General features: G+C 27.6%; 1 protein-coding gene across 2 annotated transcripts in view; it reads right to left on the bottom strand.

Annotated features, from left to right (window-relative positions):
- The window catches only part of LOC136981686 (uncharacterized), an 88,818-nt gene extending 63,473 nt beyond the window's left edge, over positions 1-25,345 (bottom strand). For both annotated transcript variants that reach the window (XM_067278031.1, XM_067278037.1), the window contains exons 1-2: positions 25,111-25,345; positions 10,367-10,450 (exon numbers count right to left, since the gene is read on the bottom strand). In XM_067278031.1, the coding sequence (XP_067134132.1) occupies positions 10,367-10,450; positions 25,111-25,171 (145 nt within the window). In that variant the 5' untranslated portion in view covers positions 25,172-25,345. The remainder of the gene's footprint in view (positions 1-10,366; positions 10,451-25,110) is intronic.
- Between the last annotated feature and the right edge of the window lie 734 nt (positions 25,346-26,079).

The following is a 26,079-nucleotide window of genomic DNA, read 5'->3' as shown; positions in this document are numbered from 1 at the left end:
AAAACACCTCCCAGAAGGCATCTCCTATTAAGCAGATCGCTCAAGTGTTGCGTTGTCGTAACTAACAAATGAAAGAACTCCATGTTACAACAGATAGTATAAACTATTTAATTTGTTTAATATTAATTTGTTAAATATTAGCAATTTTTCTTGAAATCTCTACTCTTCTCAATTCTTCAATCTCTATTTTCTCATAAAAAGTATTCCGTCATGATTTACGGGAAAATTTCTAGTGTTTTTATATTTTACTAGAGCTTTTACCCTTTCGATGAAAGGAAAATAAATTGGATCAATCACATCTTCAATAGATATGATTGAGTAAGTACAGAAACAATCCAAAATGGAAGGAAAAAATTTACGCTAATTGATTAATTACTTAAACTTTGATTTACTTTGAACTGTTCATTAGAGCAGAGGATTGACGGAATTGAAGAAAGGAAGTTAAAATCAGTGTTCAAAAACTTGTCTTCATAACAACATCGAAAAGAACATGTAAATTTTCAAAACATTTCAAATGGGGAGGCCACATTTCATATGGCACTCAGAGAGAATATCTCTTTCTCTCTGGGTGACATATCAGAACATCCTGACGTCGGCAAGCACCTGGCGCAGGTTAGTAAGCGGTTAGTAACGCGCTAAGGTGTATCCTGGGGAAATTACAACCAGAGTGGTTCCCGTTGCCTTCCCTGGAGCGCGATGTTGCGCGAGGGGAAAGAATGCTTTCCGGGAGGTCTTTAAGGGAAACTGGCCGCTATCTAGGCGTTACAAACGTACTCGGAAAACTCCACGTGGCCAGCCCGTCCGAGCGCGGCGTGAACCCGCGACCAAACTCCCAGCGTTTAGCGACAGAACAGCTCGGCCACTGATGGGCACAAATGGAATATAGTAATACAGTAGAGACTCGTTAATCGGAACCCCAGTAATCGGAATCGCCGGTAATCGGCACGATTTTCAGTCGGACTGTGTCGTGCTGAATCGAACGTTTTTGATACTAAATTTACTTCTAAAGTATAATTTTCATGTTTTTATATTCTTCAGTATATTTATTTTGTTTGTACAAAATGCAGAAATAATTTTTAACCATACGATAGCCTCGATTATTATTATAAAAATTTTCGTTAGGCTTAAAATCGACGAAAATTCAACACGAAGCGACACGCAACGGAGAAAAATTTAAACATCGGACAGGTTAATATACTTTATTCGTACATAATCGGTAATCGGAACAAATCACTAATCTGAACAACCCCAGTCCCCAATTGATTCCGATTTTCGGTTTTCTACTGTAATACATTTTTTAATAATAAATACTTAATATCTGAAAGATAAAGTAATAAAACATAGATAAATAAAAATCACTTTCTTTTTATCTACATACATGATCTACATACATGTCGGTGTTAAAAAAAAAAGAAGTGAGTTTTCAAAAGTAGATCAACCTTTACTCGTTCAAAAATACTAATTATAATTCGAATTCAAATTAAATTATGATCCTCGCACCCTTCCATAAATTCTTATAATTGGACTGCAACTTAAAAATATTGTAGACCTATTTATTCTCACTGCCGTCCGTCCATCTGCCCTTCCTTAATCTCGAGAATGGAGGCAGATATATGAAAGTCAAGACCAGATATAGAAAGTTTAAGGACAAGAGGTCCCGATTAACTATATATGAACTTCAGAAGTTAACCGGAAGTTACGTTATTTCAATTCAAACAATTCAAAACGTCTCATCGAAAGGCGTTAGATAGTTACGGATAGTTACCATTGTTACGGAAACGACTCCATTGTTAACAGAAACGTATGATGTACAGGGAAAAGACACTACTAATTTAAGGTGGAAAACATATATTTTAAATTAAATAAATGAGAAATCACTGATTAAAAATTGCTATGATTAAAAATTGCAGCCCGGTATTGTGACATCGTCACAATAAATAATTGCTCGTTAGTGTTTCGTTTCCTGTACTTCTCATCTGTTGTTTTTTTTTCAGTTTCGAGTCTTTTACTCTGTGGGCATTATTTTGCAGGCCCGTTAGGGTTCGGCTAAGTCTACAATGGGAATTTCAGATGGTGAGAGGAAGCTCAACATATCAGGGACAGACCATCTCCAGAATATTCTTGAGATTATTGACCGGATTCGATCCTGGATCCCCAGAGCGATAATTTGATGCCTTAACTCCTCTACCACCCGGTTGGCTTATATTAATTAATAAAAGAAATGTATTTATATTTTGCCTTTCCAAAGCAAAAAGCTTTATCATCAAACAAAATTGAAAAACCAAGGTGAGCACATGGTATCATACCTAATAACTTAATATTCTTTATCGATAATGCCCAATAACTAGTGTGATAAACGTTCTATAATTACTGTATTACAGAATGTTTATCATGCTAAATATTGGGCATTATCGATAAAGGATAGTGTTGGGTATGATGCCATGAGCACAGCTAAATTTTCTATTGTTTTGTGATAAAGCCTTTTGCCTGGAGGCGGTAGATTTTGAGTTCAACGTAATCATTTTTTTCTTTCATACAGGCTATATTGACAAACATATTTTATTAATATTTTAAATGCGTATTTTTCAATAACGAAGAAAGAATGCCACAAACACCGGTGCAAAAATTATTTATAGGACTCCATAAAATTTATATTTTCATTAATGTATATTAAACATTTATACAAAACATACATATTCGAGAACTCCATAAGTTACTTTTGCACGGAATATTCGAAAATTTTAGGTATTTTTATTAAATAATTATTTATTATGTTATTAAATATTTTTCGATATTAACTGAATTGCCTGCTGCTAGATAGACCCATCAATAGTACGAGTAATTCGGCGTTATTGTTAAAATGAAAAAAAATTAATCTACATAAAATATAATGCCTTTTTAATATGTAAAATGTCCTTTAAAACATGTGAAATATTTTATAACCTAATTACATTTAATGGGTCATATTCAGGCGGCATTTCCATGCAGGGGAAGGTGAGGCAATGCGGATCACGCATCGCCTCACCTTTCCCTATATGTTTTACTACATAATTTAACAGGTGGCACAGTGTCAATACCTAAGCTTAGTATACTCACATAACTTTGTAGCTGTGTATAGTGTACTTAATTAACTTTGTTGCTGCAACGATAACTGTGTAAACACGTCACAGTTTGGTAATCGATTAACTGAGTAATCGGAGTAAAATTAAATTAAGTTTTTCGTAATATTTTTGAAAAATGTACACGTCCAAAATAAATTCAAGCTAGTATTTAACATAAAATGAACAAGATACACTGACATATCCAAGCGATGACATAAAATCGTTTATGTTATCGCTTGGATATGTCAGTTTATATTGGTGTTATTTGATAGTACATTAATTTCATGTTAGGCTTTATTCATTTACCGCGTGGGAATGACGATTTGTTGTTGATAGTTTGTCGCTTTCTGATGCTATTACAATGTAATAATATATCAAATTATTGGTACACAGTAATAGAAAAAATATCTACCATTTTACTTGTAAATGGTTTAAAAATTACCATAAAAACCACCGAGAGTTCGTGGTCCGAGGCAATGCGCAAAGTATATGCAAAATAAAGGATTTTATTCTTTTTTATTGTGTATTGGTCCTATTTTATTTTAATATTTAGTAGAATGAACATTTAATGGGTCATATTCAGGCGGCATTTCCATATTAACTTATGGGTCCACTTTACTTCTCACTAATGGTCCGCTTTACCATACTACGGGGCAAAGTGGATATTTTACATAACTCTAAAAAAACCTAATGCGATATGCAAATACGATGACAATGCACATCTACAAGGTAACATAAGACTTTAGAATGTTTAGCTTTAAGTGGGCGAAACTCAGTGTTGAACTTCACCTATTTACTTTGCCCCATCTTCTTCTAGTCCTATGAATAAGCTGTTACAAACAAAATTATCTTCGATATTCTGTAACACAGAAGGAATAAAAACGATTCTATCGGTTATCGTCGACCTATTTAGTTCGGAAATGTTTTAAAATTATTAATAAGTTAGATTTATTCTTTGATTTCGGGCGTTGATTTCGTTGCTCCATTTTCAATAGCTTCGATCCAACAACGTCTTCATTTTTCTCTCCATGATAGATCGTACGCTATAGACCGTGGGCTATAGACCGTAAGTCGAACGGCCGAGAGCTGCCAATTAGTAGATCTATCTATGTTGTGAAGAATTTTCTTGATGATTTCGGCCTCTGTTCCAGTGGCTTTCGAGATGAAACAAATTCGGAGCCTAATCCCTTTAGTATTCTACTTTGCCAAATTTTGTCAAGGTATGTGGTTGCACCTATCAAAAATGTCATAAGATAATTGTTGATGTTCTCAGGAGCATAAAACTAATTTATGTACTAAGGAAAATTGACTACAGTGACTTATACATTAAAAAAGAAAGTGAAATAAACAGCTCTTAAGTTGTTGAACAGAATCATTCCTTACGCGTTATTTTTGAACTCTCGTGTTTTTTAAGTTATGCCATAGCCTCACCCGATTGGTCGGTGGGTGGCGGTCACTGAGGCGAAAAGAGTGTTCTAAAGCTCAACTTAAAATCAGTGATGAGGAAATGATTTCAACAAAACGTTCTCAAACTCATCACATCAATCAATGATAAGCTCAAAAATTTAGCAAGATGTAACTAACATGTAAAATACTGCAATTATGAAATATCGGTAAATATTGTATGAATACGCAACGCAAAGGCAACGCAACGCAACGCAAAATATATAAAGTTAAGTGTTACGTATTTTATTGAATATGCTTGGTTCATACCAATCAGATCTATTATAAAAATAATAATTGGAATCACATAATCATAATCATAGCACACATTCAATAATCTGATATAATCGTTTTTAAGTAGTAATTGAATGATTGTAATTAAATTAAAATTTAGACAATTTATTATTTTTAAAATGGTATAAAATCCATTTGCGATCAACAAAAACATCACTTCACTCGGGCCATATTTATGCAGTTTTATTATGTAGGCCTAATCATTTTCTAGGTCTAAGATCTTGAAAATACAATAAAAAGTATTAGCATTAAGAATACTTTTAAATCTGTTAAATATCTCGAAATTAGAAAAACTAAACTTATATTACTTTAAAAAAAAGGCTCATCATTATTAATGTATTAACCAAGAAAGAACCTTTATATTCCAATGTTAGATTTATTTAATAAATTTACCTGAAATATCAAAAATTGAGTCTGGAATATTGATGCGTTTTCAAAACAGTTTAAACAAAATTAGGAAAATCTAATCCTAATAATTAGGGCACACAGCGAAAAACAACGAGGACGATCATCGAGATGTCCCATTCAATATCCACCCTTGTCTTCGTTCTGGCAATCGTACTGAAAAGCACATTCGGACTGTTTGAAGCTAGAGAGACTCCATCATTCGACCCTCCTGTCTCTTTTCTAGCAGGATGACACCAGTTATGGTCCATTAAGTGACTCCTCCATCGTACTCCAAAGCGATTGTGTCAGGAATTGATGAGGAAATGATTAGGATAGATGGCTTATGCTATCTTACGTAAACAAATCGACAATCTATATGTTTATTTACTTCCATGCGTGACATGTCGAATTTTAATACTTTTTTATTTTTATAAACTTATTTTTAGAGAAATGTTGCCTCTGAAAATGCGCTTGCTTTGCAAGTATCTAGAGCCGGCCCCGTATACATACTTGCTGACTCGCACTGTTTAATTCGCATTGTGTGTGAGATTTATTGGAACTACAATGCTTTGTCACTCATATCCTCGACAGTGGTCTGCCGCCAGAGCCGGTGACTGCATAAATGATTTCACCCATTATTATCATATAGGTGTAAAAAGTAATAAATCTTATTTTATCACGTTACTAAAAGTATACCTTTACTTTTAGTAAACTACTTTTAGGCCAACTATACGATTATGTGGAAACTGACTTTAGTTTACTTTTACACTTACGTATAAACAAGTTTCAGTTGTTAAAAATAGATATTAGTAGCTGGTTCAGCAGAAAAGCGCAATTACTCCCTTGCAACCTTAGGCTGCGCCACTGCAACACACTCATCGCAAACTGAAAACTATTGAATGTGTTGAACTACGCCATAGATACCATGAAAGAATTTTATTTTCTTAGCATTGAGAGTATCAACTGATTAAAAAGCAATAATTATATAACTAACATATCTATAAAATTGAAAATGATAGGTGAATCTTTATAAAATTTAATTTAATAAGTAGGATAAGTATGATCATAATTTAACAAATTAAATTACGTTTATCCATTTTTACACATTTAAAGTTTGTGAAAAACAGTAATTATTGTCAAAGTTATAAAAAAACGAGTATTTTCTAATGATAAACAGCAGAAATGATAAACCCGTAAAGTTCTCAATCTTCGTTCTAATTACAGTTTTCTCTCAACAAATCGTTTCTTTAATAGGCTAGTGTTGAATTAATCTTGACATCAGATTAAATTAATCAACGATGACTTGCAATCGAGCTTTGGAATGTACCCAAATCTATCTGCAATATATTCAATAATTAATCTGACATAACCCGGATTTAAGTTGTATTGAACGTATAGATGGCATATGCAACTATCTTCTTGCTTTCACAACAACTGTAAAATATTTGTTAGTCGATCATCGTTAGTGTGAATTTCTTATTGTAGTTTGATAAATCCTGTGAGAACCAACAAAATAAAATATTCTATAGTATTAAGAAAAACGACTCTATAAATCGACAGCAATAATTCTGAAATAACTACTTTTGCAAAACTATGTTTAATCGTTTAACGTTATGTTCGTCGGCAATATATTCAATAAAACAGTTATAATTTTTAGTTTGTAATAAAATTCGATACGCATTTAAAATATGTATTACACAATGTGTAAGATATTTATTTGCCTAACAAACAAACAACAATGTGTAAGATATTTATTTGCCTAACAAACAAACAAATCAGTAAAAAGACAGATGCTTTTGAACTATAGTGATGGAAAAAATGCTTCGGGTCCCATGGACATCACAGGATCGCTAATAGAATCGTATTAGATCGGGGCAAGCCAAAAATTTTCTTACTCGTGAGAAGCGAAGATCACAAAGCAAAAATTGCTAGCAAAGCCAGAGGAAAACTGGTCGGTTAGATATGAAATCAAGGCAGACAGTGGCTTGTCTCTGTTCCAGATAAAAGAGACAATCGTGGATAGAAGGAGCTGGACGGATCTGATCCGTAAGGTGACCCAGAGACGGCAGCGACTGAATGGTTAACAACAACAATTTTTTTTTTTTTTCAACGTAACCTCCGCGGTTCGTGAAGAATTTGCATATTTCATTATAGCAATTTTACAGTTAAAGCTGTCCCTATGTATTGTTTACATTCACCATTCACTCCTAAATATTTACTTTTATCATCATGTTTTCATCACATTATATCATATTTCATCTGTATCACATAATAATAGGAAATAAATATAACACTATTAAAAAATTTTATGTCAGAACTAATTCTTAACTTTAAATTATCTCAGCTTATTTTATTTAATTAGTCAAAGCGTTATTTTAACACATTTTTAGAATTTAATTTGGAATAATTTTAACATAAAACATTTCTAAATTTATAAACAATTTACTTCAAAAATAAAATCTCTTAAGTAATTTTTTAATAAAAAACTTAATGGTTAAAAATCTCTTAATCAATAGAATCTTTGCAATTTTTTCTTTTATTCTGAACAATTATTACTAAAAATAATTGTGAATATCTTTTTTAAAAAATAATTCATTAGTTAATGAACCTCTTTTTTATTTTCTCTTCTATTTTTTATATGAGTTTCTTGTAATATTACATGAACTATTATCCAATTATCTTAAATGATTATTTTAAATATTGAAATGTTAATTCAGAAACAAAAAAAAACTGAACGATATAAACTAAGAATTCCAAGAAATATTATTAAAATATTCTAAAGCCTTAATAATTGTTGAATAAAAAGTAAAACATTTTTAAGGTTCACAAATAAAAAAAATGCTTACTGTATATAAAATAACTATATTCTGTAAAAACTGAAACCGTTTAAATGTTCGTTATTTAATTTTTTAAAATAGAAATTGTATAAAATATACCAAAAAAAGACATATAAAAATTATTTTTCTTTTTCAACTTAGATTTTAAATATTAGTAGAGTCTGAACTTTTAAGAACGATAAAACGATAAAAGATAATGAATAAATGCATATTGTTTTATGCTTAATGACAAAAATCATTTCAAATTTCTAAATGTATTCATATTTAATCGGATGTCATTTCCAAGAATCTACATTAAAACTTCATCGCGGAAAAAAAAGGTCATGAAGCAACTAAAAATAGCAAGAAACGAGCTTCTCTTTCGAGGAAAGAAGAAAATGCTTTTAAAAAGTTTTAACAAAAATCAGAAATATCTTTCGATATACCGTAAATAAGATCAGATTCACAGCGAAAAAATCTATTATAAGCCAATTGATTCTTTTTATAAACTGTTTCTAATATTAATAATTTATAAATACGTAACTTTTTTTTACAATGTAAGCAATCAAAGTATGACAAATTAGATAGATTCGCAATATTGCGATAAAAGAATAAATGGCGTAAGACATTCAGCCGATAATTGGATTGCATAAACAAAATGAATTTCGAGTCACACGGGGAAGAAACATCCATAAAAATGTAATCCTATTGTTAGCGATTTGGTGGTTTTTATAAGTAATTGTAACTAATATGCATCAATACTAATCATAAATAGAATAGAATTCTTCAACTGATTTATTTTAAAACTAGTTAAATTAAAAAACAACTTAAAATATAAGAAATTATTTTCTTGTTAGTTTTATTCCTCATAGTTTCAATTTATTTTAAATTATTCATTCGCGGTTCATAATTTATTTACACATTTCTCTTGTGAAACTTAATAAATTATACTTAGTACAAGCAGAACGTTAATACAGTATAAAAATGTATAATAATTCTTCTTGAAATAAATTTTATTTAATTTTTTTTATATTAGATTCATTCTGACAAATAAGTTTAATAATTAACAAGTTATAAGATTGTAAGAAAATCAAAATAACGGTATAAATTCTTTTAACATTATATAAAAATCATTATACTGATAATATTGCTCGTTTAGTAGATTGATTGTTAGAAATATAATGAAACATTTTTAAATGATATAATAAATACAATATAAACTTTAAATAAAATATTTTTATAAATTATGAAATTATTCCGATTAAAAATGTTAAATAATAAGAAAAATTTCATTTAAAAGAAAATAATAAATCACAAAAGACGAATTTTTAATTTTTAAATAAACATTACTTTAAAAAATTTTATGTGTACGATTGTTATAATAATAAAATATAGATTAAAATACTAGTTAATACATACAAGTAAATAGGAATTTATATAAAAATAAAAATAGAGTAGTACAGTTATTTTTTTTCAAAACCTAACAATTCGAAACTTTAAATTGATCTATAGTGCAGTCGAAGAAAGTTTTAATCCTGTTTAATAATTAACATAAGGTAGTACGAAAACAACAAATGTGGTTCAATACATCAGTTATCATACGTTTAGTTTTAATTTCTGAAACTTTACAAAAAGTTAGTCATTTAAGTGTTTCAGAATAATTTATTAAGTGTATTTTCTATTTAAATATAACCGAATTTATTCTAAATAAGTTATTGGAATAATTTTCAAATATAAGCACAAAATAATCTTATTTTAATTAATATGTTGGGAAAATCAAAAAAGATTTATAAAAATTAGATATTTCATTAAAATTTTTATTCGTAATTATCACATAAAATAAAGACATTCAGCGTAATTTAATAAAGCGCTGTGGTTAACTTTGTAGCATATTGAATTGATATACATTAAAGAGTCCGTCAATAGATATTTATTTAATTATAATTCTGTAAGAGGAGTTAATATTAACATATTAATGGCATTTTATTTCATTATAACATGAATTCATTTATGACTTGTTATGTGTGGTTTGATAAATTAAGTTACTACAAAATTTTATTCTTTCAGTTCATTAAAACATAATACGGACGTAATAGAATAGTTTAATTGTATGAAAGTTTAGTGTTTATTAGTTTACAATTAATGTATATTTCTGAAAGTTTGGACTCATTTGTGAGTTTATATATTTCAAACAGATCTACAACGAAAGTCATCACATTCAGTGAACTTAAATTATAACCAAAGAAAGTCAAAGCGAAAATTTTAAATAAATTTCTTATTTTTTCTCTTTAAAAATTTTTTAAAATAATTTTAAATAGTACTTACTTATATCAGTTATTGTTATTGTGACATCACCTATTTCAATTTCTTTGAAATTCTGCGCCTTTTTTGTGCTTGCCTCACTTCTGACTAAAAATAAAATATCATTTTAATATATTCAGCACAAAATAAAAATACACAAATAAAACTTGCAAATTTTAATTTAAATATTAATGTCACTAAAAATAAGAACGTTAGTCAAATATTTTATTTTAAAATAATTATCAATGTTTCAATTTTGTCAACTTATATCATGCTTAACAAGTAATGCTCAAGCAAAATTAATAATTAATAAAATAATAAAGATGGAAAATTTGATAACAAGTGATTTATAAAATTAATAGAATTATTATATAATTAAAATCCTTACTATTTTAAATTAAAACCTAAAATATTTTAAATATTTCCTTCCTTAACTCTGCATTGTTAAAATAATGCAGAAAGTAATTTTATCAATTAGCCTTTCACTTAAATATTATATATATATATTTATTTATTTATTTATTTATCTGATTATGGAATATATACAGATATCTATTAGATTATGTAAAAATTTAATTTTATTAATACATTTTTAATGAAGATTCTTTTTCTTAATGAAGCAAATTCTTATTAAGACATAACATAACTAATTAATACATTTTGTAAAGTAGAAAAATAGTTTTCTATTAATTTCAGAAAGTTTCATAATTTTAATTATAAAAATATTTTCTGTCGCTAGGAATAAATAACGTTAAAATTCCATAAGAAATGACATTTAGTTTAGGAAATTTATTCATAAAATATTTTAAAATTAAACATTTTCTTCAAATTTTTATTTAAAAAAATGCATATAGTTTATAGAAAAACAATGTTCTTTTGATCTTTGGATATAAAACTATTATTAAAACAGCATGTTTCCACTTAAATTCTGAGAAGTAATAAGATTTGAACATAACAACAGGAAAAACTCAATATTTAAATAAAAAGTTTAACAAAAAAATAAAAAATAAATAAAAACAACTGTTAAGAAGAATTTATCAATTACGAAAGAAAAAAAATTAATGTTACAGTTAGATAAATTATTATAATAATCTCTCTCTCTCTCTCTTTATATATATAAAGAAATAAGCATAAAAATATCATATTTTGTAGCCAATCAGAATTAATTTTATAATAACTATGAGACATGATTTCAAGCTTACAATTTATTCTCTATTCTTCCAATCATACATCGAACTCCAGCAAACCGGATATACCATTATTTATCTCTCGCTTAGAAGACTTAATCGACGATTTCGATTATATACAGTATATTTTGATTTAAAATTTGTCGTAATGTACATATATTTTGATAGTAATTATATATTTATTAAACGCTTTCCTAATTAGTTTCGTATTTATAGTTGTTCGAGACAAAAATGATTCCTGTTCGAAATGATGATAATGGGGGCACATCTGATTACCTTACATAGCGATTCTGCTGTAGTGTACATATAAGTATTTAACTATAACGAGAGCAAATACAATTCATATCGCAACATAAAAGGAATTTAATATACCAAATATATCATGTATATATTAGCGGAGTAGGTGTCGTGTGCCTACTAGTTCTGATGATAATTCAATAGCCGAGCACATGGAAATTTTCGACATTTTTATTTTTGTATTAAGAGGAAAAATTTTTCTATTTTTCAAAATCATAATCTGAATAGAATTCATCATAAATATTAAGACAGAAAACATGTCTTTGTTTAAGTTATATTAATTAAATTAAATAATTACAATTTCTAATTATTTACAGTTAACGATTATCAATTAAATTAAATCAAACAATTTCAATATATTTTCATAAACCGAGATCATTTAATTAAAGCTGCTGTGGAAAAATATTACAAACACACATTTTTTTTTTCAGTTTCTATTCTCTCAAAGAAAATGGATACTAGCAATCAAATTTTATGTTTTAAAGATAATTTTCAAAATGTTTTAAAAAATTTCAATTAATTAAAAATCTAAACGAAATTAACAACAACAAACCAGATGATAAAGTGAATCAGCAAACTTCAATTTACCTTGCATAGACAATAGATATTTTCTCCCCGAAATAAAAGAATTACACATTTATGGAATTTTCAATATAGAAAAAATCTGCAGTATCTTTGAAATTCTTTATTAAAATATATTACATATATATATATATATATATATAATTTAAAATAATGAAAGATCTGAAGATAGGTCTAAGTTTTATTCACAATAAACAATATTGAAATCTGCTATATAGCATATTTATATATCCCAGGTTTTAAAATCAATATAATCTTAAAAATTTAACCTGAAATAAAGATTTAACTTTATAACTACGTCCTTAAAATATGTCGCACAAATATATTCTCATCAAAGCAAATTAAAAATTGACAAATTTTAAGCGTTAGCCGCATCAATAATTAAAATACACGAAATTTTACATATTTTTTAAGTGTGCCCAGAAATAAACTAAATTTAAATTAACCCGATTATTAAATTTTAAATATGACTGAAGTATAAATTACAGTATATTCATATACTGTAATTTGATATCTCAAAACATTAACTATAAACGCCATAAAAGCATAAGCACAAAAGCATACACCCCATGCTCTGTATTATTGATAAGATATTATAAATTGTACCGTACGTACTAAACCACAATCACATTGCTTGTTATACACATTAATGAATTAAGAAAACCAAAGAACAATATGAACGTAGATACGTGGTTTTTATTTTAACAATGGCGGCAATGAGGGTTAACGCTATAATTGTGACGGTCTCAAAAAAAAAAAAAAAAAAAAAAACGAAAAATAAATGAAATAGAGGAGTTTATTGAATCCGTTCGACCACATCAGTGTCGTGTATAAAGACACTGTATTTAAACAACGTTTATGGATGGCTGTAGGTGCAAAATTTCAAACAACAGGTAGGTCCAGTAGAATCGATATATAGGCCTAGTATTTAGATCACACGTTCTGTATTTGAATTCGGAATACTAGTGTATTAATTAAAATTTTCTATATTATAGCAGAGGAAGCGGAGAAAAAATGGAAGGTACAAAGGGATAGATATATGAGAGAAAAAAATTAATAAAATTAGCACTGTTAGCGGCAGTGGTGTTTCCTATTCGGCCAGAATTTTTACGTATGTGTTCTGGCATAAAAGCGTAAAACAGAAACTGAACTGAAAGCTGATTTCTGATTCAGTTTTCTGCTACACAATTTTACTCATGTGTGTTCCTGGCCTAACATACCAACCGTTAGTCCTTATTGTGGGCCTACCGAACCATATAGGAGTGATTTAAAAGACCCTCTTAATGCCTGAAGAATAGAAACAACTTTTTCACTTCGTTTCTTTATGCTTAAACTCTAAATCACGGTAATTTTCAAGCTTTTTAAAATAACAATTTGATTTCAAATATTTGTTACTGTAATCTACATTTTTCCCCATTATTTAAATTATAATAGAATCATATGATATAAAATCTCAAACGATTAAATTCATATTCTTATGCAATAATAATAATAATTCATAAAAAAATTAATAATAATTCTCACAATAAAAATTAAGTAATCATTTTTAAAAAATAATATTTTTCATATTGAATAAATATAATAAATCAATTAGAAATTTTTTCGGGTTGTAAAGAACATGGCTCAAAACAATTAAATAACGATCTGCGTGTAATATTTTTGAGCCAAGTTTTTTACACGCTTTAAAATAGCACGCTTGCTTTTATTGTTGCCATTTCTCAATATCGATTTCTTCTTTCTGTTGTTTGTATTTTTTTGTTAAACGTCGAAAAATCGTTTGCAAAACAAGGGCTAAATTTATCTCGATAAGAAACTTTTCGATATGGTCATTTATTGATAATTTTAAAAAGAATAATGTAAATTTTACATGAAAAATTTAGTTACAATATAAACAGTACGGTTTATAACATAAATATTTTCGTGTATTCATTAATAATGAATGAATTTAAAACAAGATGTTTACGTTAAGATAAGAATAACTAGCATAACTATTGATTTACTCTATATGCAAGTTAACAAAGAAAAATATTCAGACAAATTATATAACTTTTCTTTTATTAAATTCTGATTTAAAAAGCCATTTACATTATTTAGTAAAGTTTAAGAAATGAAGTCAAAAAGTATTTATTAAATTTTTTCCGCAAAAATTAAAATGTTTTAATGTAAAACAATTTTCCTGCGAAATTAAGTGCACATATTTAATCATAGAAAAGTCACTCCATAACTTAAAAGCTCATTTATGTTTATTCTTAAGAAAATGTTGATTAAATAATAAACTGTGCGTTATAGTTAAGTTGATACTTGTTTTTAAATTTACTACATAAATGTACAACAGAATACAATCCGTTAATCTGGAACCCTTTGAGAAGTAGCTAATTATTAGGAATTGTCCGATAATAATCCAGCATGCTAGTATTCCGCAAATTGGAATTTATTTGAACACGTAATGTGCTAAACATCCGGGAAATGATGTGTTCATTAACGTTTTTTGCATGTTTTCCAATCAATCTTAACACAACAGAGTCATGCAGAGTATCACCTTCAGACTGATTAAAGGGTGTGGGTAAATAAATCGAAAGCACACAGCAGCGTGCCTGGTAAAAAATATACAGCAATATCTGAAAAGTTCAGATCACATATAAATTGTTGAATTTTAGGAAAATACAAAAATATCCAGTAATCTGGTATCACTCTGATCCCGTAGGTGCCGAATTAACGAACTTCTACTGTGATATATTTTATATTAAACACATTATTAATAGTAATAATGTACTAACAGTGTAAAAGGAAGACATTTATGATAATATCTTTCTCTACCTTAAAATTAGCAATCCAGTTCAACAAACCTTACAGATCTTAATCATGGCAACATAAAATAAATATATTTATGTGAGTCACAATATTACTGTATTTACGGAAGAAAATTGAAGAGAACTGTTAAATTAATCATAGCACGAACCTCATTACGTAACTGATATTTGAGTTAGGAGAAAAAAAATATTTCGTGACACAAAGAACTATTTCAAACAGAAATTTTATATTTTATTTATTACAGAAGAATGCATTTAATTTTGTGCGGCTTGATTTGGTTTATAGTTATACATTTTATAACTATTATAAGTGCTTCCTTTTAACAATACATATTCATGAAAGTGACCTCTAGTCTCATACTTATCAATGATGGTCTATTTTGTGTTTGTTATGTTAATAATATGAAGTAATATTACTGCCGTTACTGTACTTGTTAACTATTAATTATAAACAAGTAAAGGCAAAATAAATATTAAAGGGAGTCAAAATTTACTTTCAACAAAATAAAACATTTACCTTATCACACTACTTTCAGTATTAGCATCCTTGTAATAAAGAAACGTTTGTGATAATACCGAATTTCATTACGAAGACTAAAAGTAATTTTTTACAATTATGTAATTTATGTAAATTTGATATATTTATCACAGTCCTCTAGCTGATTTCTCCTGTTTCTAATTAAACTCAAAAAAATTTTTGTCAATTACCGAAGATATGCTCCGAAAGCCTGAAAGCTACTCGTACAAACAGTGGCGGATCCAGAAGTATCCAAAGAGGCGCTAACTCAAAAACTAAAAATATTTAAATAATTAATAAGTATCTTTTATTAACGTAGTGATTTTCTGTAAAATCACTACGTTAATAAAAGATACTTATTACGAAGTACCACGAAATAAAGTGATGAGTAGAACTATAACGCTTTTTACATATATTAAAAGTTGTATATTCATATGTAATTAAAATTATAAATTATTTAATATGTTTGTAATCATTTTATTGAAAATACTGTATACAATTTAAACCCATTAATACGTACTATAAATACATGTACAAAGTATATAAAGTAGAGGTGCTGCAAGAAAAATTACTAAGTTTGGGGTGTCATGAATAGAGAAAGGTTGAAAAACATTTATTGACAGGTGCACGATGATTGTATTGCGGATGGTTCGATAAACCGTACTAAATATCATAAATGCTTTAAAATAAAAAAAAATAAATTTTAATTTTTTTGTCAATGAAGGAGGCTTAAAGCTCTTTGTACAGTATCTGCCACTGATTACAGATAGGAAACACCGAATTTTTAAAAATTGTCCTGGAAAAGCTATCCAGTAAGCAAAATTTGAACATAAAAGAACGGTACTGCAAGAAGTTACTCAAAGTTTTAAATAGAATATTCAAATAGAAAACATTTCTTCGTTATTTTTATTAATACATTAAAATGACATCAAATTGGAAACTATTAATATTTTATTCAACAGAAATATATTTAAAATGTCAGTGTTATTAAGTGTTAAGTTAAATTTCAAACTTGTAAAACTAATTTTTATTGAGAAGTTTAACCTGATTTTGAACTTTGTTAAAAGAAAAACATTTTTCCATTAAAAATCAATTATTGAATCACATTTATAGGTCATTTTATTCAATTGGGATTAATTTTCGGCTAACTCAATCCTTGGGGAAGTTAAATAATAAGTCTATAGGTCACGAATGCTTGTAAGCTGTGCATGAGATTTTAATACTACCAACCTTGTTTTATAGCTAATTTTAACAACCAAATTACATATTATGAATAACAACAAATATTATATTTTAGTCTGACATGAATGTAATAAATGTAATAATCAAAATTTTATACATTGCTTATCATTAATTTTCAAGCAGTTTTAAAAACATTTTACGATAGGATTTTAATATTGGAAGTTTTTTAGGAAAATAAAATAAAATTTTCAATTTATTCATTCATTAAAAATTAAGAATTTCATCTCTAATAAATGATTTTTACTGTAATATTTTCTAAAACTGTCCTATTAAAATTAATTGCATGAATTTTGCATAAGTAAAAAATTTCACAAATATCTAAACAATGTGTTACATTTCATATACATTCCTTCTAATTGAATTGAAGTATATTTTAAAGCAAAATGAAATTTTAATTTAAGTAAATGAAAGAATGTATAATATATTTTAAAAGGAATTTAAATATTTATTTCTTTAATATAAGCAGCATTACAGTTAATTAAATTAGCTTAAAATTAGGCTGAGAAATTACAATAAGTAACAATAACTTTTCTACGCGCTAATCCTAATCCTAATCATCAATAATTTTTCACTTGATTATTCTTGATTATTGATTATTTTTCACTTCAATTGATGATTAGGATCGCTTACTTTAGATACTATCGTACGAAAAAATAATAATTAATAAAATTCCATTTTTTCCTTTATGTGTCTCTTTAATTTTTGTTGTCACTCATTTTACAATTTAATAGAAAATTATCATCTAGAAGTTCATGTATATGGAATATTTAAAAAATCGAAGAAATCAGTAAAATTTAAATATCAAAAGAACAACCGGAATTCCTTTATTGGGCTATTAAGGCTAAAAATAGAGTCTTAAGAGTAATTATCGGATTAATTGTATTTATTATAAAACTTGAATAATAATTTCTGTACTAGTATACTGTACATTCAACTATTAGGCTACTTTAATTCTATAAGCAATATTTTACTTACATAAATCATAATCAAAATCAAAACAATAAACTAAAATGTTTCGAAATAGTTTTTGGGAAAACAACCTTAACACATTAATTAAATATTTAAAAAATCTACTGACTAATATATAGCATTCTCTTCACCCATTCTCTTATCATTCATTTGTAATCAAATGGAAGGCAGCACATAAGAGTTATCGTAATTTGTGCCACAAAATTGTTTTCGAGAAAAGAATGTTATATAAAACAATTCCAGATCCAATTTACAGATCCAATTTAGTTTCTCCAACGGAATCTTGATTAAACTGTCGCAGTATTCCAGCTTCGTTTTCTAAAACAGAACTTTTATGCTCTGGTTTTTTCTTTATACATGCTTTGTTACTTACAGAGATGCATTTCAGATATTAAAAAAACCAAAATGGAGGACGTTAATACTACATAAAAACAGAAAAAAATGGCATAGTTGAAAATGTTATTAGAACGATTGGGACATTGTAAATCCAATGAAAGTATTCAAAATCAAAGTTTAGAAGAAAAAATTTAATAACAGAAAAACATAGTAATTGACTAAATAAAAGGAAAACTGAAATAAGGTTAATTGTTAAAAAAAGATAAAAAAAAGTAAAAAAAAGAAAGCAAGTTCATCCTATAATCAGACGAAGTTAAACATATTAAATCAGTATTTATTTATTTAATATAAGATTTACAAAAAGAATAATGATATATTTAAAATTATTATATAATTAATTCGGAATTATATTATAAAATATGAATATAAATAGGATTTAAATTAATGCAAAACAATAAATTAAACTGAATTTAGATTAATAAGAGATCAAGTAACTTAAAATTTTAAACTCGAAAAAAGATAAGATTTAATAACTAAATTTTACCAGATTTTAAAGGATTTTAGATATATTTTTAGATATTTATTGACGACTTTTAAAAAGTAACCAGGAAAAATAAACAATGATAAAAGAGTACACCAAAATTTTTAAAAGCATTTTATAAACATTTTAAGCGTGAAACGAATTAAAACTGCTGAACTGTACAGAGATTGCAGAGACAGAGTAGTGGTGTTAATAATAAATGTCCAAAAGGCATGTAACAGTACATATAAAGACAAGACTTTTCTGCTTTAAAAATTTGAAGATGGAGTACTATGACAGTCGAATCAAGATTCTATCAGAGAGAATACAAAATAAACTAGGAGCATCCAGCAAAATAACCAGTTAATTTGGATATCATTCACATACATTTAACATCTTCATTTTTATTAGTTTTTAGCAACATTCAAAATCAAAAGCTATGAAACTTTACACTTTAAATTCCTTTATCACTTAAAAAACAACATTTTGAATATTTAGTATTTGTGAAAGTTCTTGTCCTCATGTTTCTAAGTTCATTATCTCAATAAATTAAGTATGATGTAAATTCCTTTTAGTATAATAAATTGTTCTAGGTTTTTCTATTTATAAAGACCATAAAAAACTGTGGGACATTACTCATGATCGATAAGGTAATATTAATTATGAATATATTTTGGATGTAAGGCTCCATAATTTAAGGACGATTCATATTTTTTTTTATAATCAACCCCTTATTAAAGGATTAAGTGGTAAGAAAATTAAATTTTGATATAACTTTAAATGAAACGAGCAATTATTTGCAATTTTTAATCATATTTTTAATTTAGTTAATTTAAAATATATGCTCTCCACCTCAAATTAGAAGTGGCTTGCCCCTGTACATCATACTTTTCCTTTAACAATAGAGTCGTGCCGGTCATCTAACATCTTTCGGAGAAAAATTTTTGAATTGAAATAACATGACTTCCAGTTAGCATCGGAAGTTCGTATATAGTTAATTGAGGCCTCCGGCCCCTAAGGTTTCTATATCTGGTTTCTATAAAGGATGGATTTTATAAAAAATTTTAAATTTTAATAACGAGTAAAATTGTCATTAAGTCTGAGCCTACCAGAGATACACGCGACCACCTTTATCTCCCCGCCCCCTTGACATTTAATAACCAAAATTTAATAGCATCAATCTCCCTAATAAACAAACCTCCTTGCAAAAGTTCAGAAATTTTCGACAAAAGGCACAGGAGTTATTAAGCTTCAAAGAGGGTGAAAAACATCGTGTCCTCCACACACTAAAAACCATATATACAGAAATTACTCCCGATTTTTCTTTTTTTTTCCTTGCATTTCTCTACGTTTCAAAGTGTCCTGAGTCCAAAAATGTAAAAATCTTGGTAGTCATTTTTTGATCTATCGCCATACTTTCCCTATGTTAGACATAACAGCCGGGAAAGTAAAAATGAATGCAAGACAAATCCGTTTAATTCATACTCAGTAAATTATATATTTCATGACGTGATAATGATATTAATCCAACTTAATTAATTATAATTTAAATATAAAATGATGATGATTTTTCTTTCTTAATCTTCTATTTTTCATTTTGTGCTATTAATTATATTTATTATATTATTGCCTTATTCTCCTGAATTATAATTACTGAATGACTGAAGTGACTGCATGCAAAAATAATTTTTATTGAATAATATAATAAAATACACGATCAAATAGAAATGAAAAATATAAAACAAAATGAGCTGCAATATTAAAAAAAACAAAAAATATTTGTCAGAATAAGGAATTTAATAATAAATTAGATTAAAACATGTAAAAAGCTAAAGTTTTTGGAGAGAAAATACTCCGTCAAAAGTGATTAGATCTCTTGATTTTCTTTGACTATGTTCAAGTATAAATATAAATTCTTTTTATATTCATCAAAGAAAGTTCGCATATAAAAGGTGTTGCAAGACAAATTTAATTACATCTTTTTTTACGTAATTGCAGAATTTCGAAATCTTTTAAATCTATTTACTATTCGTTGTGGAATTAATCGTGGAAAGTCGTGGAATTAGAATATGGTAACAGAAATAAACTAAACATAATTATCTATCCTTTTTAATGTCTCATAACAAACTGCTTTTACTTAAGTTACGCCTGTTAAATGTAAATTTCCTTGATACTAAGCAAATCGTTTACTGGTATATTTAATACTACTACGTTATAGTATAATCAAGTGTTAGAATTTTCGAGTATGGTGAACTTCTTGAGAATGCTTTGGAAACGAAAAATTGCCGATCGTTTCCGCAATAATGAGGCATATGAAGTAATTTCCAGACAGACATTAATGGTTTGCATGATATACAAGCATTTAGTTTAGCTCAGATCGTATTCTAAAGTTTCCAAATAATAAATTATGTCAAAAATAGTTCGCAATTTTAAAATAATTCGAAAACAATGGTCGATTCGATAAATTATCCGGTAACATCCGATACATAAAAAGGCTTATATATAATGTTTAAGTATTTTATTTGTAGATATCAGAAGCATTTTTCAAGGGTAATTCAAGAATGTGTAATTATTGTATTCAATTAAAACAAACTTTTGAAAATATCATAGAAAAAAACTCCTTTTCTAATATTATTCTGATTTTTCAAGTTATTTAATATCTTATATTTTCCTGAAATTTCATTTTATTTCATATATCGTAAATATCTAATGACAATAAAATAACATGAATTATCTAAAACAAATTATTATATACGTTGAAATGACTTAAATTATCTTATAAATTACACAAAGCTATTATCTTTTAAGTATAATAAATGCAATACGAATAATTCCAGTTCTGGCTTTATTGAACCGAGAAAACGAAAACTCATTCACTATCAGATGTGTATAACTAATGAAAAAACAGCATCTGAAGGAATTCGGTAAACATATTTTTGCTATTTTCCAGCTCAATGAAACGTAAAAATTTAATTTTAAATTATATTTTCTAAAATTTTCCTCTTATTTTAACAAAAATTTAATTTTCATTAAATATTTATGTTACTTATAAAATTGATATTGATTTTTTTTAATATAAAAGCTGTGGGGATTTTGCAAGATATCTGTAGAGTAAAATTCTTGATATAAATACAATAAAAATTCTCGATTAGTATATTCACAACAATTTTATATTTAAATGAATTAAAAATACAGAATCATTTTTACTTTCTATTATAGTTTAAAATTTTTATTTTAAAACGACAAAACAAAATTGAATTAAATACCAAACTCGTGCTTATAAAGAAACGATAAATGCAAATTTTATTTTTAACATTTACTTTCAAATCGAAAATTTTTAATTTAATTTATAAATATGTCATATACATAAAATTCTCGCTAACTTTTATCGATAATTAAATGATAATTTTGTCAGGCACAGTCAATAATTTTTTTTATATATTTAATATAGTTCAAATAAAATTATAGTTTATTATATAAGGCATGATCAAAAAGTTTCTGTTTGAAAGCTGTACAGTCCAGATTAGGTATGCCAATCATGCAAAAGCACCCTGACCATTTAGGCAAGCATCCCACTGCTTCACCAGGTTGAATATACCCCGTTGGTAAAACTCCTGTTTCTGCTGCTTGATGAAGTCCGAAACTGCCTGCTGCACTTCTACGTCCCACCGGAACCGTTGACCTTTTAAGGGACCAAAGGCGTGAAAATCGCACGAGGCGAGATCAGGACTGTAAGGCGGGTGCTCGAGTATATCCCCTTTAGTGCGCGTAACTTCTGCATTACGACATTTGCGGTATGGGAACGTGCGTTATCATGAACCAGAATCACCCCATTTCGCAGTTTTCATGGACGTTTCGCCTTAATTGCACGTCGTAATCTCTCCAGCGTTTTGCAGTATCGTGCCCCGGTGATGGAGACACTTGGTTCCTTGAAATCAATAAGCAATGGGCTCTGGTGATCGAAGAACAGGGCAAGCATCACTTTCTTTGCAGCAGATGACTGGTTCATGAATTTCCGGTTTGATTGTTGTTCGGAATTTAACGCCCGGGGTATCCACTGGCTGCAGACCTTATGGTAGCCTAACTCCTGCTGGATTATGTGTTGCACGCTACCGAAGCTTATATCGAGATCTTTTGAAAGCGCATGTATGGATATGCGACGATCCGCCCTAATCGCATCATCAGCTGCCTGCTTGTTGTTGTTTGTATTAGATGTGGCTGGCCTCCCAGATCAACCTGCATCTTGGGTCGAATCGCGATCAGTTCTGAACTTTGCGCAGCATTCCACTACGATGCTTTCGACAGGCATGCTTCTCCGTACACATTCTCCATTCTCCGATGAATGTCTACTGGTGTGTTCCTTCGGCAGCCAAAAAAAGAATCACAGCACATGCGTCCAAACAGAGGTGCTGTTTGGACGCATGTGATACTAACGTCGCCATCATTCAGGTTTCAGCGTTTTCCACACAATAATCCCACGCCTCGCTATCGGTGCTTATATACCCCACATCGGTGATGCGCTAATATGCTGTAGCCACGTCCTTAAACGGAAACTTTTTGATCGCCCCTTATAATATGCTAAAAGTTCGAATGTCAAATGGCTTTCTGTTTCTATTAGAGTTAAGACGACTGGATAGAAATTTTCACAAATAAAATATTTTTGATTTTTATTTCCAATTAATAGAAAATTTCTATAATTAATATTTTTTTTTATTTATAAAACACAGAAATAATTAATTTCATTGCTTAAAAAATACATAAAAATGATATATTTATTATAAATTAAGTGAAAACAATATAATATTTAACTTTATTTTATAAATTTAAACATAAAGTAAGCATTTTAAAAATTATATGCAAAATTAAATATTAAAAAAAAAATAGTTTTCGGCCCTTCAGTTAAAGTTTCATATAACCTACATGACCTTTGAATAATAATAATAAAAGGAAACCAAATCATAAAAATACATTATACAAAGTGTATTTTAATATTTAAATTCAGTCACTGTTTTATAATTTTTATAGGCTTTTGATTGATTAGGCAATTATTTCATACTTTCGTTTATTGTAATTTAAATTATTGTAATTTACGAGAATCAATAAGAATCAAAATTCAATAGGCAAAAACCATTACAATTAAACAAATTAGCATAAAATATTAATAAAACTAAATAAAATTTTTAAAAACTTATTAAGTGTATAAAAGTTTTAAACTATAAAAGTAATCCATTATAGATTAGATTTCAGAATTTTATAAATTAAAAATATATATATATATATAAAACAGTGCGATTGACATTGAGTATAATCTTAAAGCAATTAGTTTAAAGCACGAAACGAACTTTTTATAAAATAACATGTAAAAGGAAAGTATCAATAATAAAGTGAAATAAGGCTATAAAAAATCCCCAGAACCATTTTTTAACAATGTATATATAAGATTAGTTTCTAATTTCCGCAGAAATATTGTTATTTTTAGTAACACATATATAACTCATTTCGTATTTGTTTCCATAGCTGAAAGGTTAACATAGTTTAAAAATGGCTTTGTTTTTGCTTTTTTTAAACAGGAAAAAAATGAAAGAAAAAAATGAAACATAAAAATCAATCGTCCTTCATTATGAAAGCAGTAAAGAAAAGAAAAATCAATCTTTTCATTTATTTATCTCATTCAAATCTATCTTTAATAGATTTATGCCATTTATTTATCTTAATCGCACATTTTGATACTTTATTAAATATATATTTCTTTTTACTAAAAATACCTTTATTATATATTTATTTATTTATTAGAAAAATATATGCGTTTATTTGATGATAATTAATAATTTATTAATTGCATTATTAATTATGTATAATAATACAGTAATTAATATTTTAAAAAGTCTCGTGATATTTAATAAAACTGATTTTAATGTGGGGAAAACAGTCCGAAATTTTAATAAAATTTAGATTAATTACGTTAATAATGCAAATTTTAACTTGATTAAATATAATTAATTAATTAATATTTATGTCCTTGGATGTATTTATCACTTTTTGAATAGATATTAAAAGGAAATTATTTCCCAATTTAGTATTGCTTCACTGAATATTCCTTAATTAAATAAATAATTTTCCTAATTGATTGCTTTTTCGAAGAAAAAATTGGATGAGTAATTTCCCTAATTTTTTCTTTGAAAAGAAGCGCTCAGGAAAATTAGGGAAATATACTTAAAACTGAGGGATATTTTTCAAATTTAAATCATATAATTATAATCTTTAACATTTTGTAAGCAATAATTTAAAAAAATAATAAAAATACATACTTAACACAGTGAGAAGTGAAAAGTAGAGAATGTAATTCATAATCCACAGAAAACGGTTCATTTGACAAAAATTTTCTCAGAAAAGTTTCATTTGATATTCAAACACATCGTAGGTCCCTTGGCACGGGGGCTGCTGGGAATTGGTGACGTAGCTAACACGTGTTGCGTGCAAGTTACCTTGGAAACGGGATGAAACGCAGACGATTCAAAATTGAGTAACCGAAAGTTCGATCAGTTAGCCTTATGCTCGTCGAGAAGCGCTAACATATTCTTATGCCAAATAAAATAGATCTATGTTTCAGCCACGGTTTCCCTGGAAACCAATAAACAAACTCAAATCAATAATAATATGCCATCTTAGCAACTATACAACACAACTTCAAGTACACAAATTGAGTTTCTGATAATTATAAACTTCTTATCAGATTCATATAATTTTATTTCCCCTTCATTCAATAGAATTAAAACCAAATCACATTTATATCCATAACTATCATATTTTAACAAATAATTGAAAAGAGAATTATGTATATTTTTTTTTATTACAAAATTTTTATTTATTTTTATCGAATTTTACATTATCCGGTAGATGGCGCAATTTTCTGTGTTCGTTTGACTGTGATTTAACCACCACGGGGCGCAATAGTCCGAGTAACTCATGCCCAACGACTACCCTAAGACCTAAGACCTAAGACTGTGATTTATTTTAATTGATTAATTTAATTTCTGTTATGCAAATTCTTTTAAAAGGGTTAATTTAATAAATTTATTCTAAAGAAATAAAGCATCAGAATGTTTATGTACTTATAAAATTTAAACTAAAAGCATAAAAATAAAAATGACGTCATATTATTTGATGACGACATATTTATTTTTAATTATTTTTTCAATTAATTTAATTAAATGTTAACTTTATTATAATATTAAGCAATATGAAATAGTTTCTGAATTAATACTGATCTATTTTAA

This window comes from Centruroides vittatus, unplaced genomic scaffold (assembly GCF_030686945.1).
Source record: "Centruroides vittatus isolate TY-2023 unplaced genomic scaffold, ASM3068694v2 contig_1168, whole genome shotgun sequence".
NCBI lineage: Eukaryota > Metazoa > Arthropoda > Arachnida > Scorpiones > Buthidae > Centruroides > Centruroides vittatus.
Note: the sequence above shows the minus strand (reverse complement) of the source record. Positions and strands in the feature narration are given on the sequence as shown.